Source organism: Mastigoproctus giganteus, chromosome 9, assembly GCF_048544385.1.
Source record: "Mastigoproctus giganteus isolate SK-2022 chromosome 9, ASM4854438v1, whole genome shotgun sequence".
NCBI classification, from domain to species: domain Eukaryota; kingdom Metazoa; phylum Arthropoda; class Arachnida; order Uropygi; family Thelyphonidae; genus Mastigoproctus; species Mastigoproctus giganteus.
Window position 1 is genome coordinate 112,741,226 of NC_143583.1, and position 18,431 is coordinate 112,759,656.

The 18,431-nt window shown below is 36.7% G+C and overlaps 1 protein-coding gene across 1 annotated transcript in view; it reads right to left on the bottom strand.

The window, feature by feature from the left end:
- LOC150080650 (insulin-like peptide receptor) overlaps window positions 1-18,431 on the bottom strand; it is a 514,932-nt gene that overhangs the window by 225,134 nt on the left and 271,367 nt on the right. Inside the window, 1 exon segment of the mRNA XM_090381758.1 lies at window positions 7,253-7,422. Within this exon segment, the coding sequence (XP_090237884.1) occupies window positions 7,253-7,422 (170 nt within the window).

Consider the following 18,431-nt stretch of genomic DNA (forward strand, 5'->3'; position numbering starts at 1 on the left):
GCGGGTGGTTGGTTGGTTGGTGGAACAGACTTCCATCCTTTGTTGTGGAAGTTGATAGCCTAAATAAATTTAAAGCTGAGCTGGACAGGTACTTGAAACGAATGGAGGGGTGAAATGGGAGCAGTTTTTTTTGGCAGATGCTGCATAAGCTTGCTTTCTTGCAGCAGGTGGTAGATGACGTTCATCAACCGGTGAAATACCACCACTTTGCTTATTGGAGGCTTGAAGTGGTGAAACTCATGTTTAGTCTCTAGAGCAAAGTTTCCGGCATCCCCCTCCCCCCATACTTCTCCTTCAACCCATGCACGGTACTAAGTACTATAGGTTTTGATACCTTTCGTGTTTTGGGTTTTCATAAAAAAAAAAAAAAATAGTTTGAACAGGCTAAGAGTAGAAAATTTGCTTCTTGCCCTAATGGTAGCCAAGCATTCTGGTCTCTTGCCAAAGCTATTGGCCACAACTTTTGCCCATCTCTGCTCCCACGTCTGTCCAAACCAGATGGTTCTGTTGCCACTTCAGCCAAGGATAAAGCTGACCTGCTAGCATCCCATTTTTATTCCAACTCATGTATTAATGATCTTGGCAAAACACCTCCCACCATTCCCAACACGCTCCATTCAATGCCTCCTGTGGTCTTCCGTCAAAAGGATGTCAGAAGGATTTTGACGAATCTTGATGCTAAGAAAGCTCCAGGTCCCAATGGTATTTCTCCACTTGTTCTCAAAACCTGTGCTCCTGAACTTACTCCTATTCTTTGCCGCCTTTTTTCACTTTCTTATTCCAAAGGTGTTTTTCCTTCTGCTTGGAAATTTGCTCATATCCAGCCAGTTCCTAAAAAGGGTGACAAATCCCTCCCATCCAATTATTGTCCCATTGCAATTACTTCTACTCTTTCTAAAGTAATGGAGAAATCAATTAACCTCCAACTCTTAAACTACCTAGAAACCTTCCGTCTGATCAACGATCGCCAGTATGGATTCCGTCAGTGTCGATCCACTGGTGATATTCTTGCTTATGTTACTCATTTACGGACTAATTCAATGGAAAGGTTCGGGGAAACACAAGTAGTTGCTCTTGACATCTCAAAGGCTTTCGATCGTGTTTGGCATAAAGGTCTTCGAAACAAGTTTCCATCTTATGGTTTGCCAACCGTTTTTAGTAATTGGTTATCCAGTTTTCTCTGTGATCGCTCACTGAGGGTGATGGTAGATGGCTCTCTGTCTTCTAACTTCTCCACTAATACGGTATCCCCCAAGGTTCGGTTTGAACATTGCCTTAACCAGTCAACATCCATTCAGTGTTTGACTCCAAACTCACAGAACTAACTTTTTCTCTTCCTTATTTATCCCTGCTAATTCTGTTTTTTTTTTTTTTTTTCAGGACAATCTTTCTCCAGAAGTATTTCTTAAAGATTACAATCTACAGAATTTCACATCTAATTGTCAGCAAGTATCTCCTGTCTTCTGAACCTTCAACTCATCATGGTACTAAGTTATCACAGGTTCTAATACCTTTGTGTTTGAGGTTTCGTGTATAACAAAAAAAAAACTTGGGAATTTACATAAATACATTACCAAGGGTATGAACGAATCAAAGAAAATGTTTCTATTCTGTAATATTCACATGCACATGCACGTGCGCACACACACACAATAAAAACCACAGCATATATATACCAATACCCGATCAATATCAGTGTTCTCCAACACTGTGCCAATGGACACAATGGCACCCACCAAGGTTTTTTTTTTTTTTTGGGATGCCTGTGTTTTACAGAAATAGGTTATAATGAATAACGAAGGCAACAATATGAGTAGGGAATGTACAGTAACATTATAAATTCGCAAGTACATCATTGCTATCCATATGCAAAGGTATGTCAGTGTTAATATTAGTTTGCTTCCTAGTCAGATGCTAGTATCACATGCAGTAGATAGCTAGTGAGGTTGGGCATAACGTAAATTGTGGTGATAGCAATGGTGAGTTTTGTCTCCCACCCATCTTGAAAGACACCATAATTTACAAGGCATTGCATTGCTTATACCATAATTCGCATGTGCTCACAAGGGAATACTGCTAGCAAGAACACAGTGTGTGTGTGTGTGTCGCATGGGCTGTGCATCCATATCATGATCTTCCTGTTTTCTCATACTTCATGGTTTATACTTGAAATTCCTCTCTACATTAATCATGCACTTTTTATTCCAAAAATGGGTGGACAAAATAAGAGACAATGGACCTATAATTTCAATGCCAAGTGGAAAGAAAGAAATCTGCTTTATCTACATCAAAAGTAAATGTGTGTGTAGGTGTGTGTATTTTTATTCTGTGGTAGCAATTTTGCAATACCAAATGCATAATGTCAAGTGTAAATAGTTAACAACTGTACATTTTCATTGTACAGTTAAAAATTATTTAATCTAAAATGCATTTAAAATTTTTAAAAAATTATTTTAATTAATTTCAAAACAAGTGAAAATATGATACATATTTATATACAAAATGTGGTACATATTTTCAGTAACATTCACAATTTTTTTTCTTCAAAGTTATTTTTCAACTTCAAGAAAGTTTTATTACTTAAAGGTTTTATAACTTAAAAAAAAAAAAAAAACTATATAACTTCTACAAATTTTTTTACAATTTTTAGAAAAGTTTTTATACACATTTTTTGTAAAATGTATAAAATAGCTTTATAAAAGTTATATAAACTTTTTCCAAACCCCTGCTTGAATGTTTATATCCACTTGTGCATTTATTTATTTATATAAAATTATCTTCCAAAAATAATTAAGCGAGTAGGGAGAGGGCTTGCTTTGCTTGTGATAGGTAACTTGGCTGCAATAATTTAAGGAGGGAAAATATGATTCACAAGTAGTCATTTGATGAATTTTGTTCACCAAAGCAAAATGTGGAGATTGCTCTTTGCATTCATTATGGGAGTATTCCTTCAAACTGCAGGTGGCACACACACATCTATTCCTCTACATACTGTTTGGGAGTGGCGAATTTCTGGTATTTGTAATATCTCAATGGATTGGGTATATAAGGCTGCACTTCACAGTTTCGGTGGAATCAAGGTATTGAAGATGAGTATGATGACACATGTTGAAAAACGTGATCTCTCATTTTCTAATCCCTCATATCATAATTATTCTCATGACCTGAGATGGTGATGGTCATGCATTACTTCTTTAACAAATGACTCCATTATTTTCCCTAGAACAGAAGTTAGGCTAGGTCTGCAATTACCCATATCACCTTTTTAATCACCCTTTGGGAATATATGAAGCTTCAGAAGGAAATGTTTGTTTAACATTGACACAAGCTGAAACAAACTCAGTAATCTTGAATGTAAAAAATTTTCACATTGCAATTTAAGAAAATTACACAACTTAATTGGGAAACAAAAATGCAAATTCGTTAATAATTAACCCTTACAAATGTTGTTTGTGCAGAAACTATTTTACTAGAATCTGTAAGAAATATTCTCCTAAAACATTAGAATATTAAGTTTATAGCCCAAACCATCATCATCATTATCAGCCATTTTCAATCCACTGTAGGATGAAGGCCTCTCCAGCAACTTTCCAGTTCCTTGTGTTTTGTGCAATGGCCATCCATTTACTACCCACAAACTAACGAATTTCATCTATCCATCTCCGTCATTGTCTTTCAGGTTTTCTCTTAGCTCCTCTTGGGTACCATTCTGTGATTTTCTTAGTTCATCTGTCATCATCTTCGAGCTATGTGTCCTGCCCAACACCATTTTAGTTCTTTAGTTTTGATAAGAATATCCTTTACTTGAGTTTGCTACCTGATCCATGTGTTTCTCTTCTTAACTAACAGTCTGATTCCCAATATAATTCGTTCCATTCTTCGCTGTGTAGTTTTCAGCTTCTCTTCCATTCTTTTGGTGAATGCCCAAGTTTCACTTCCATAAGTCATAGTGGGGAGTATATATTGGTTCATTATTTTACGTTTCAGACAAATTGGGATATTGCTCCTCAGTATGTGACTATATTTCCTGAATGCTATCCATCCAAAATTTATTCTTCTCTTGACTTCCATCCATTTATCATTATTACAGCTAATGACTTGTCCCAGATAAGTATATGACTCCACCTTTTCAATTACTGCTCCTTCAATCATTATATCCCTTTCTGTGGCATACTTGTTCATCATTACTTTTGTTTTAGCCATATTCATCTTTAGTCCAAAATCCTTACTAACTCTGCATAACTGAGTAAAATGTTCCTCTAATTCTTTGGGATCGTGGCTTATGACCACAATGTCATCTGCAAATAGTAAATCGTTTAGGTACTCTCCATTCACATTGACTCCTTTCTGCAACCAGTCTAATCTTCTGAAAGCTTCCTCCATGCAGGCCGTAAACAACTTCGGAGATATTGTGTCTCCTTGTCGAACTCTTTTCTCAATTTTAAATTTGCTATTGTCTTTGTCTAGTCTAATAAAGGAGGTAGCGTTCTCATATATTTTCTTCAAAATCATAATATATGGGGTATCTATGCTTTGTCTTTCCAGTGTCAAAACATTGCCTTATGCTGTATGGAGTCAAATGCCTTTTCATAATCCACAAATGCCAGGCATAATGGTGTTTTATGTTCATTTGCCTTCTCCATTAGCTGTGACATTACGTGAAGGTCAAGAATCCATAGTCAAGAATCCTGTCTTAAAGCCAGCTTGCTCTTTTGGTTGATTCTCATCAAGTATTCTTTCTAATCTGTTAGTAATGACCCTTGTGAACAACTTGTAGATAACAAGCTAATTGGTCTATAATTTCCAATTTCTAATTTATCTCCTTTCTTATGCAGCAAAACTATGATTGCATTATTCCACTGCTTAGGTGTTACACCTTTTTCTAATGCATTTTGTGAAGAGCCTTGCCAGTTTTTGTGTCATGTCTTTTCCTCCCAATTTTAACAACTCTACAGTAACTTCATCTTCCCCTGGGGCTTTCTGATTCTTCATTTTCTTCAACGCCTGTTCTACCTCATCAGGAAGAATATCGGGTATGTCGTATGTGTTCCTAATTTGCGATCCATCTTCCCCACTGCTGGCGTCATTCCCTCACTCCTTGTATAATTCTCTATAGTAGTCTTCTGCTATTTGAATTATGCCTTCTCTGCTATTGATAAGTACACTATCGCTATTCTTCAGTTTCAGTATCATTTGTCTTTCTGTATTACTGCTCATGACTGCTGATTTAGGTCCTTTGTTTTCCCTTAATGCTTGTTCTACTTTTCTTGTGTTAAATCTTCTTATGTCCTCTCTGAGCCTCTTTCTAATGGCTTTGCATAACTCAGTATACTCAATTTTCTCCTTGTCAGTGTTTATCTTACTCTTCATTTGTTGCCTTCGGTTTCCATGCATGGCAGCCTGGTCGTACCCAGAGATTCTTAGCACCCTCTGCTTCCACTCTGATCCTCTCACTGCCATAAGAGGGGGAGTGAAAGCCGCTGGGGACTAAGGGCCATTTGTTTCATCGTGCTGCCATAAGCTGGAGGGTTTGGTCTTTTCCTCTTCACGCTGACCAGGCATCTTGAACCACTCTACACGTTCACTGCCACCTAAGTGACGTAACAGGGCTTACCATCAAGAAGGTGTGCATGAGTGGATTTTAGGGAGGCAGGCCAACCAGACTTCTCCTAAATCTTCTGTAATAGAAAGATATTGGATCTATCAATGTTTTAGACTGAGTGTCTGATAACACACAGAATACCTGTTCCCCTCTAAGCCCCCTCTTTATAGTAGTCTTCTGCTATTTGAATTATGCCTTCTTGGCTATTCATAAGTACACCATTGCTATTCTTCAGTTTCAGTATCATTTGTCTTTCTGTATTACTGCTCATGATTGCTGATTTAAATCCTTTGTTTTCCCTTAATGCTTGTTCTACTTTTTGTGTGTTAAATTTCCTTATGTCCTCTCTGAGTCTCTTTCTAATGGCTTTGCATAACTCAGTATACTCAATTTTCTCCCTGTCAGTGTTTTTCTTGCTCTTCATTTGTTGTCTTTGGTTCATCATGACAAGTGTTTCTTGACTGATTTTTTCTTCTTTGGATTTCTTTTTACCTATAGGTTTCTTGGGCTTTATCACTTTCAGAAAGTTGTAATATTCCTCGTCGATATCTTGGTCCTGAACAGTCTGCAGTCTTCTTAAGTTCCAGTACATACTGCTTTTTCTCCTCTTCTGTCATCTCAAAGACCTTTGTATTATTTACTCGAGTCAGTTTTTTCCTTTCTTTTCTTACATCTATATCAAGTGTGCATCTTACCATTCTGTGATCACTTCCAAGATTTACCTTGTTCAGGACAGTAACATCATTCACAATATATCTTCTATTAGTGAGGATGAAGTCGATTTCAGTTGTTAATCCATTTGGGCTCTTCCACGTCCACTTTCTGTTCACCCTTTTCTTGAAAAAAGTGTTCATTACTGACATTCCTCAAGATTCTGCAAATTCCACTAGTCTTTCACAAATTCCAAAATTTCCTATAGTTCCCCTTTCTGCACTGTTTTGTCTCTTTCCAACCTTAGCATCGAAGTCCCCCATAATGATAGTGTAGTGAGTTTTCTGTTCATCTAGAAGACTCTCAATTTTGGTGTACATTTCTTCGACCTCTTCATCATCATGGTTCGATGTTGGTGAATAATAAATCATTATAACCTTTAGCTTATACTCCTTAGAAATCCTGAGTAGTAGTCTTGACACCTTTGGTGATGTACTTTTGAATTCCAAAATGTTGTTTTTTTATATCTTTATGGACCAGAAAGCCAACTCCACCTTCACTTCTTTCACTGTTTCCATTGGTGTACAGCAGAAGGCCTGAAGTAGCTGAGTGGTCAGGAGCGAGGGTGCATAGCACGCGTTCCTTGAGTGGACCAGGGTTCAAGCCCGTGACTACTAAATACGATAAATATTTGTATTGACGATATATTGTAAACTCTACTGACTTGGTTGTCGTGCCGGAGTATTCTGATTTTTCTGTGTGTCTGATAACACACAGAATGCCTGTTCCCCTATAAACCCCTAGCCCAAACCATTATACATTTAAGGTGATATTTCAAGCAACTTGCCGATGCCTATCATCAGACCATACATTCGCTGCTGTCAGACTCCTGCTTTTGTAATTAACTATTAGGAAAATAGTTAATGTATAAATATATCTAAAAACACTTAAAATATATGTCTCTCATTTTATATGTTACAAAATTCCATCAACACTTACTGTCAGGTTTGGTATCAAAATAAATAATAGAACTCTGAGCTCCATGTAAAGCTGAAGCTATGGTATAGGTACGAACGTATACAGCATATGTAGTGAAAGGTTTCAGATATGTAATAAGATAAAACACATCTCTATCATCATCAGATAATTCTACATCTTTTACTTTCCAGCTGAAAATAAGAAAGGAACAGTAAACATAAAAGTAAAAGGATAAAAATCCAATAATTAAAAAATGAAAAGGCACTAAAAACATTATCTTTAAAATTTCAAATAATACAAATTATATATACTACCATAAATGACTTCCATAATGAATTCCAAAAAATAAAATAAAATATATAAATAATAAAATAAAACAAAAAATAAAATAAAATATATAAATAATAAAATAAAACAAAAAATAAAATAAAATATATAAATAATAAAATAAAACAAAAAATAAAATATATAAATAATAAAATAAAACAAAAAATAAAATATATAAATAATAAAATAAAACAAAAAAATAAAATAAAATATATAAATAATAAAATAAAACAAAAAATAAAATAAAATATATAAATAAAATCAAGAATGGTAAATTTAATATTTAAAAAAAAGCACATATTTCTCAGAGATTAATGAGGCATAGAAAGAAAGAGGGAATTTTGAGCACAATACTTCAAATTCTTGTACCTAGAATGTAATTAAATCATAAAATTTGGTGTTCACATAAATTATTACACTACAATATTCACAATAATTTTTTAAAACTTCAATGGAACCACAGAAAATGAAAATCTCTATTCCCAGCATACTTATACATTACAATACGCACTTTATTTGTTTATATTCCTCCAAGTATACGGGGGTGTGTGTGTGTGTGTGTGTGTGTTATTTTAACTTATTTTTTTTATTATTATCATTAGATATATGGTGCAAGGAAGCCTGAGGCTTCTGCTGCACAAGCAAAAAAAAAAAAAAAAAAAAGTTCCTGAGTTACCCAGAGAGAGAAGGGAATCACCAAGAAAGAGAAGAATGATGATATCAAGCTCAGAACCTTGGGTGTGCCAAGCCCATACTCACCAGATGTGAGCCCTGGATGTAAACAAAGATTTTAATATTTTACAGCAGTGTTTCCCAACATTTCTAACCTCACAACACATTTCTAATGATTAGAAATTTTGGTAATTAATACCAGCAGCCAAACATAATCAGTTGAACTGCACAAATAAAATGTGTCACTATAACTGAAATGAAAAAAAAAAAAAAAAAAAGTTACATTTCAGTATGGTAGATTTCTATTTCTTAAGTTATTTCTATTTCTATGGTTAACTGTTCTACCTTGTGACTACCCCTTAAAATATTTCATAAATTTCACACCCCTCCCCTTTCCAGAACAACTGTAAATAAAAAGACCTGACATAAAATTTAGCTGAGTATGCACTTTTATAAATTAACATATACTTCAACATGTTTAATCTCAAGGACTAAAGTAAAATTAATATAATGATAAAAAAATTAAATAAAACAGCACTCCCCAACCCTAAATCAATGCATCTCCAGGAGGGAGGATACCTGGCTTTTTCTTGCCTTGTGAATATTTAATAAATCTATATATGGAAACAGCACCATCCAAAAAATTATAAGGCATGAAAAAAATCATCTCCAAACTCACGAGGACAAAGGAACAACTAGCTTTCCTGACAGCATGCAGAAACCAAAATGAACGAACCTAAGGACCCAGTGCAGCTCCTGAACTCCCACAGAATTACCCACTTAGCATCAAAAAAACGTTTGATGACAACTACCAAGTATAATAGGAACAGAATCAACAGCTTATAGAGAGAAGTTAAATCTTTGAAAGAAATGCTCAAGAGCATCCTCAATCATGAAGGCTTTAGTTCTCTTACAAAAGCACAAAATAAGTACAGATACCACCTACAAATGAAAACAAAGGCATCCAGCAGTTACAGAAATTCCTCACAACTAGATGAATAAGCAGTCCACAAGTTCCAATCAATCTCTATAAAACTATAGTTTTCCATATAACATAGCATTCTAATTTGCTGATGCATTCTCACTTTAATGTATGTTAGTGGTTAATACATAATTACATGATATGATTCCTCCTGCAACAAAGGCAAAATGATGAAGCACTATTAAATGTTATTCATTTATCAAGTAAAGTCCTAAAGTTAGGCATATTTTGATAATTATGATAGAGAGAATTTATTTTTGTTTTAACTATAAAAAAGGTTCAATTTTGCATTTGCAGCTGTAAAGAGGCAGAAATAATCTGTTATTACCATGGTTATTTGCTATGGAAACTGTCACACACCTATAAGCTAAAAGAAACATGCTCTCTTAGCTTAGTAGTTTACCGTTAAACTGAGTTCACTGGCATCACTGTAGTTACAGACAGAGAGAAACATGATTACTTCTGATGAACAGAATGGGACTTATGAAGTGAAAAACTAACTGTGAAAAAGAAGCTCTGTTTTAATTCAGCTGTTACTGTACTTATTTTCCTGCTGAAGAAGCCAAGCAAAATGCATTTGATGTCATTCATTTGGACGTGTTACTAGCAGTAACACAGCACCAAATACCTATAGTATTTGGTGCTGTGTCTGGACTGAAGGCTGAGGAGACAGAAAGTAATTCCTCACATTAGACATGAATTTTGGTAGATTGTGATTTTTGGATGAAAGGTAAGGTTGTTGCAGAAAACAGAAGGAGAAAGGATAAATTAGGAAAAGTTGGTTCGGGAATGGATGCTGACTGCTTGCAGCACATGTTTTGGCTGGTCTGAAATACAGATGCCGATTCAGAAGAATAGGGCCCATGAAATGAAATTAAAGAATTTATAGAAAAGGCATGCAGCAGAAATTGAACATCCATTACAGAATGGAAAGACTTTGTAAGGATGGTTCATTAATCAATCTGACTGCTTTCTTCTGAATAGAGTTAAGAGAATTGACTCCATTCAAAAGAGACTCGTGGTAATGGTTAAATATAATTGATAAATAAAATATTTCACACACACACACACAACAATACATATGATATCCTACATAAGAATTAGAAGCATGAAGATAAAGGTATGTAAAGTTATTTATTTTGTAAAGTGCACAAATCTACAGAACTTCTCTTGTAAAGAAAATAATATCTAATGCTTATAAAGAGGCTTGACGACATTTTTTTTTTTTTTTAGGTACTTATTTTCAATATTGACAGCTGAAGAAAAGTTCTACCTTTAGAAACATGCTTGTCAACTCATAATACAGGATAATCAAAGTTTAAAATCTCCAATATCATTATACAGCACTGTTTGTTATCATCTTGATAAACAATTAAGGGGATAAGCAAATTTTTATCTATGATAATGGGGTGGGTGGATTCAGGGGTGATCCTATGAATTAAATATGTAAAAATGTCTCCCAATTCACAAAGGGGACGCCGACCGGGCTAGCCGAGTGGGTAAAGTACCTGCCCGGCAACCCAAAGGTCGCGGGTTCGATTCCCGCCTCGGGCTTGGATCAAAGTACTGCAAAAACCTTGGGAGGTGCAATATGGCCACAGAAGCCGATGCGCCAACAACTACCAAATCAAAAAAAAAAAAAAAAACAAAGGGGATCAATCAAAGGGTGAAGGGTGGTAATTATAGACCTGTTAGCTTGACTGCTATTCCAGGAAAAATAATAGGAGTCACTGGTTAAAGAAGTAACAGTTAAAATGCAGTCACTGCATGGTTTTGTTAAGAAGTCATTTTGTCTGCCCAATCTGATTGGATACAGTAATGAAGGCCTTGGATGCAAAAAATAATTTTGGCCTCTTACACTGAGATTTCAGAAAAGCTTTTGATACTGTTTCACAGGAAAGACTGCTGTACAAATTGGAGCATTGTGGCATTAGGGAAAGTTACTGCTATGGATAAAGAAGATGTTGAGTGGGACAAGACAGAATGGTTATCAAATGGGCACTGCTTTTCTTGGACTAGTGTTATTATTGGAGTCCACCCCCAAAGGTTCACTGCTGAGCCTATTGTTGTTTTCAGTATTTCTTAATGATATTTTTGAAGGAATATCAGGCTTAACATCTAAGACTGCAAATGATACAAAGGTTGAAGAGGTAGTTAATGACAGTAATGATACTGCAACGAGGTCCAGAAAATTTAGGCAGATGGTCTGAAAATTGGCAATCAATTAAAGTTTAACACTGACAAATGCAAGGTACTGCATAAGAGTAGTTGTTGTTTGTTTGTTTGTTTGTTTATTTGGTTTTTAGGAGCATTAGCAACTAAGGCCATATTGCTCTGTGGGAAGGAGCAGTGTGTGCTACGCACTGCTGCTCCTTCCCACCTGGCTACGGAGGCGCCTTATATATATGAGTAGTAGTAATCCCAGAGTAATACCAACTGCACGGTACCACACTCAAAACCAAGACCTAGGATTAATTTTACAGTCTGATACGAAGTTCTCTGAGAAATGTTTTTGGAAGCCTGATCATATTTGCTTTTTACTTAGGGTTGTTGTTGTTGATGTTATTTGGTTTTTAGGAGCATTAGCAACCAAGGCCATATTGCTCCATATTGCAGTGGTCATTCCCTAACCTTTCTACATCCTCCGTTTTTGGTAGTCATGGGCTCGAACCCCGGTCTAATCAAGAAGCGTTTGCTACGCACTGCTGCTCCTGCCCACCTGGCTACGGAGGTGCCCGCTTTTACTTAGGGCATTCACGATTTCAAGTGATGCTGAGTATTTTGTTGCTGGTGTTTTTACATTCAGGAAACTACTATTCTAATACAATACTAATAAATATACTAATCCAATTGGCTGTCAGTAAAGAACTGGACAGAAGGAATAACTTTGTCATCATTTACTTAAATTTCCTTAAATGCTTTTGATACTTTATCAAACCTCTATCTTTTTCTCACAAACAACTCTTCAAAGTACAAATAACCCTTCAATGTTAAGGTTCTCTAGGCACCTCAGATCACAACTTAGTGAAGGTCTCATCATCAATGGTGCCTCTGTCTCTCATGGCCTTTCCAGCCTCATGTTATTTGACATTACAAGAATGCAAAATGGGATAACCTGTCAGATTTCTATCCTTCTTTTCTCTGGTTAGATTAATGTTTTAAATCTACTGATCCCAATGTTTGCTCAGATTGTGTTAGTGAAATTATTCTTGTAGGGATTTCATCCCTACAATTCTTTACGGATGAAATCCGTACAAGAATAATTTCACTAACGCAATCTGAGCAAACATTGTCCTTTAAAATCTTGTCCTTTATTTATACCATGGTTTTCCAATAAATGCACGAAGGCTATCATTATGTACAACCCTAATTAATGTACTATATATAATCCTAAACATGACCATCAACAGCTTCCAAATCTTTATCAATCTGCAAAAGTACTCTGCAGTAGAAAATCTGCTCTTCTTGAACCTTACCAACCTAAAACCTAGTTCTTATGTTGAAATGTACAACTACTAATCTGTTAAGACACATAAAACATATTGTAAATGCATTGCCTAACTGCATGGTAGAATATTTCTAATCCATTAAATCTATTTTTTAAGTCCACATGGAATACAAAGCATTCAACTTCCTTATTGGTAACAAAGCCTTCATAATTTCTCTTTTAGTAATTAAGATTTTGGTTGCCAGAATGGTGATAAATATATTTATTAGCAAAACTACAAGACTAAAAGTGTTTTACATCTAATTCATTATTAAAGGCATTAATATTATTAGTCACAGTTTTATTATTTATTATCCTTCTTATTATGAAATGGCTTTATCTGTGATAAACATAGGCTCATTCATAAAACTTAATTCCATGCTTATTTGTCCTATGCATTGGATACCACAATCCTTACAAGTAATCATAAAAATAACATCTTTTATGTAGCAAAATTCAGGGCCACTTATCATCACTACTATGAGTAAAGGTACATATACAGATTTATTAAACAATTTCTTGCTACAAATGTTAGATTTAAGATGGTCATGTAGTTTACTGTATAAATCGGACTCAAATATAAAAAAAAATGATCCAGTGTTCTTATTTTTCAAAGGACCAAGACTGATTAAAATAGAAGATGACCAGCTGGAAAATGTACTGAATTATCTGTAGCATTAGCATTGGTTGAGGCATACGATGCAAGAAAGTAAGTTTATGCAGCATCACAGAAAAAAAAAACTCCTATTTCCCCATCTATTCACTCCAAATGTCTGTCCAGCTCAGCCTTAAATTTATTTAAACTATCAACTTCCACAACAACAGATGGAAGAATGTTCCAGCAATCAACTACCCACTGGCTAAAGGCAAATTTTCACACATCTATTCTACAACTGTCTTTCGTCAATTTGAATCTATGCCCCATCAGGATCTTAATCTTAGCAAAAGGAAGAATCCCATCAGCACTGAGCTTGCTCAATCTGTTCAAGGCGTTATACACCTCGATCAGGTCACCTCACAGGTCCCTACTCTCCAGATGCTGCAACTTGCAAAACTTAAGCCTTTCTTCATAAGTGCACTCCTTTGTTCCTCTCACCAATCTTGTTGCCCTTCACTGTACTTGTTCTAGCAACTCTACATCCTTCCTAAAATGAGGCCTCCAGACCTGTACACAGTACTCAAGGTGTGGCCTGACCACTGCTTTGTACAATGGGATAATCACCTCCTTGTCCCTACTAGCAAAATTACTATATATCATTGACAAGGCTTCATGACCTGCTCAGGCAGCTGTCTGCACTGCTCAGCAAACTTCATATCTGACTGCAAAATTATCCCCAGGTCTTTTTCAATCTCCACTTCCTTGAGTGTAGTACCACACAGTTGGTACATTTCTCATGGGTTACTGCTACCCATTTGCAGTACTTTGCATTTGTCAATGATAAACTTCAGTTGCCACTTCTCAGCCCATTTCCCAAAATTATCTAGATCCAATTGCAGTAGCACACTGTTTTTACTGTCGTTAACAATCCTGACAACCTTTGTATCATCTGCAAACTTGGATATTAAGCCTGATATACCTTCATCAATATCATTGATAAATATACAAAACAACAATGGGCCCAACACCAAACCCGGGGGAACTCCACTAATAACATTAGTCCACAAAGAGCAGTGTCCATAGAGCAGTGTCCATCTCCCACTCAACCATCCCTTTATCCATTGTAGCAACTTACCCTTAATGCCATATCTCTCCAATTTGTACAGCAGTCTTCCATGTGGAACAGTATAAAAAGCTTTCCTGAAATCCAAGTATATGATATCAAACATATTTTTGGCATTCAGTTCCTTTGTGACCACATCATAGTATCCAATCAAATTGGTCAGACAAGACTTCCCTTTAACAAACCCATACTGTCTTAATTATTACTGCAGTCTTGTCTAGATGATCCTGCAATGCTTCTTTAACCAGTGATTAAAGTATTTTTCCAGGGAACACAAGTTACACTAATGGGTCTGTAGTTACTTGTCACCTTTTGAACCCCCCTTTGTGAATTGGGGATACATCTGCACATCTTCAGTCCATGAGGCCAAGGAAGCTCTCATAATTATGGCTAAAGGTTTGCTTATTTCCTTTGCTGCCTCCTTTCATATAACTGGATAGATCCCATCCACTCCAGGTGCCTTCCTTATGTTTAACTTCAACAATTTCTCTTGCACTTTGCTCTCAGTTATTACAAAATCACTTAGCCCCCTGTTAGAGTTTGATAAACTTCTGGAATTCCCCTCATTGAATAACTCCTCTGTGTGAAATGTAGATGCAAAATACCCATTCAGTTTATCAGCTACCTAAGCATGATCATCAAAAGTCAAACTATCTATAGAAGTGGACCAATCTGATTCATCCCTTTCCTTCTAGAGTTTACATAAGTAAAGAACTCTTTACCGGTTTTTTTTTTTGGATCCTTAGCCAAAGATTTCTCGTAGTCTGCCTTTGCCTGCCTAACCTCCATTGTGACTTGATTACAGACGAGCTTATATCTGCTTAGGTTTCTGTGTCACCTGATAATTTATATGCATCCCATGCATTTTTCTTCAATGCCACGAGCCTCATTAATTCATCTGACATCCATTTAGGCCCAAACCTTGAACAGTGTTTCTTAGTTGGAATGAAAAGCCTAGTAACCTCCAAAACTAAGTCCCTTAAAGTTTCCCATTTAGAATCAGTTACATCATCAGTTGATCCCACTGTACAGAATTTAAAAACTGTCTGAAACCCCTGTAGTCACCTTTGCAAAAACCCTTCCCTTTACCCTTGATGGTAGTTACATCTTTAAGTAAATCCTACATCAGTAGACTGTGATCACTGTCACCCAGTGGTTCCTTTATCTCCAAATTCTTAATTCATGAATAATCACTGCTGAAAATCAGATCAAACGTATTACTCCCTCTGGTGGCGTCTCAAACATGTTGCTGTAGAAAACATGTCGTCCAATAAACCCACAAAAATCTAGTTAGTGTGCGAGTGACCAACCCAGACGTCGCAGTCAATATCTGGGTAGTTAAAATCCCCACATTATAGGACATTCTGATTTACTGGCCCACTCTATATCTCTGCACAATTGCTCATTCATTCATTCAGATTCATTAGGCCTATAACACATACCTACTCTCAACATTGCATTGTCCACCAATGTCAATGAATGCACTTCTTTAGATTTATGTGATTCTTAACTAACAATATAAACCCCTCCCTCCCTCTCTCCCTTCCTGTCCTTTCTATCCTTTCTGTACACATTGTACTCCCCCAAATTCTAATTCTGCACTGCTTATGCCTGTGTGGCACCACGTCTCTGATATCCCAACGATATCTGCCTCTAATTTCTTGACTAGCACTTCAAGCTCATCAAATTTATTAATTATATTCCTAGCATTGGTGTACATGCAAGTATACATGCACCTGTTCCTACTCTTACTTACCCTAACACAGCCCATGTATTTATTTGTTCCACTATGACTCTCAGCAGTCCTGGAAATCTCCATTGCCTTGCTTTTCAGGGTTCTGCTCATTCTAATAGAAGCAGTGCAAGAATCACTTTTGCCTCTGCCTGTGGCCACTGTTAACCATTTAATCTATGTATCTCCCCCCCCCAGAGCTAGCAGTTTTCCGACACACCCAACACTGCCTCGATAGCATCATCAAATATACTTGCACCTTTTCTATTTAAGTGTACCCCATCCCTGTAGAAGCAGTCTCTCCTATTAACAAGCACAAGCTGAAAAAAATTCTACCCCATGAGCCTTGCACAATCTCTCCAGGGCCAAATTGATTGACAAGGTTCTCATCATATACTCCCTCCTATCGTGTCTGGGCAGAATTGCAGACACTTTCAAATTCAACCCTAACTCGCAACTTTTTTTTTTTTGCAACATTGACCTGTACTTGTTAATTAAATCTGCAAATCTCTTAATGTCATTAGCGTTATGTGTACAACAATATCACCTTCTCTGCCCTTAAAAGATGATATCTGCTCTACAACATCATCAACTTTTACCCCTGGCAGACGTACCCTGGTCCTGTTCCACCTATCCTTTTTAGCATAATATATTCCCCGTCTCCCTGAAAATATCACCAACGATAACTAGTTCCTGTTGGACCAGCGCATTCTTCCTTGGAGATTGCTGCCGTATTGCCAGATGTACAGGACTGAGCTCTAGTATTGAGTTGGGCAGCTGAGAGCTTGATGGGGCCTATCATATCAATTTCTTCGAGGGCATCTACCCTACACCTCAAACTCTCATAGATGCCCATTAGAATGATGAGTTCTGATAGTCGTCTATGAGAATGCGTCTATGAGCATCTATGAGATGGGTGTCATCAGAATGCTGAGGATCAAGATTGATCAAATACAAGATGACCATGTGGAAAATATTCTGAATTATCTGTAGCCTGTCCATAATTCTGCTGTATGGTGAAATGAATTATGAGCATGCTCGAATTATGTCAGCTGGATTTCCAATATCATTTGCTGCTGACTGGAACTTATCTATATTCATTTAATTTGATTCAATGTATGTGTATGTGTGTGACTCTCTTTATCTCCCCGCTCTTCTATTCTACCTGGTAATCTTTTCTAAAGTTTTCTTCCTAGAAGGGAAACGGTTAAACACATTCAAATATAAAGTTATATTAGCATTAGCATTAGTAGAAGCATTTGATGCAAGAAAGCAAGCTTATGCAGCATCAGCCAAAAAAAAAACCCACTCCCATTTCACCCCTCCGTTCGTTCGAAATACCTGTCCAGCTATCAACTTCCACAACAAGGGATGGAAGTCTGTTCCACCATCCAACTACCTGCTGGCTAAAGGCAAATTTCCACACATCTATCCTACATCTGGCTTTCCTCAATTTGAATTTATGCCCTCTCAGGTGATTATTATTGTGAGCAAGAGGAAGAATCCCATCGGCATTGAGCATGTTCAAACCATTCAAGGTTCAAACCTCTTTAAGATCACCTCGCCGGTGCCTTGTCTCCAGTCACCGTAATTTGCAAAACTTAAGCCTTTCTTCGTAAGAGCAACCCTTTGTTCCATTCACTAATCTTGTTGCTCTTCTCTGCACTCGTTTCATCAGTTCTACATCCTTCTTGAAATGAGGCCTCCAGACCTGTATACAGTACTCAAGGTGCGGCCTGACCATTGCCTTATACAAGGGAATAATCACCTCCCTATCCCTGCTAGAAAAATTCCTGTATATCATTGACAAGACACCCTGAGCTACTCTTGTAGCCCGTCTGCACTGCTTAGAAAACTTCATATCTACATGCACAATTACCCCTAGGTCATTTTCATTCTCTACCACTGTCAGTGTAGTACCACACAGTTGATACGTTGCTCTGCTGTTACTGTTTCCCATATGTAGTACTTTACATTTGTCAATGTTAAATTTCATTTGCCATCTCTCAGCCCATCTGCTCAACCTTTGAGATCCTGTTGCAGAAGTATTGCATCAGTAGTGTCCTTAACAACCCTGCCAACCTTTGTATCGTCTGCAAACTTGGACATTAAGCTTGATATACCATCATCAATATCATTTATAAATATAGAAAACAACAATGGACCCAACACTGAACCCTGAGGGACTCCACTAATAACATTAGTCCATGATGAGCAGTGTCCATTGATTACCACTCTCTGTCTTCTCCCCCTCAACCATCCCTTTATCCATAGCAGCA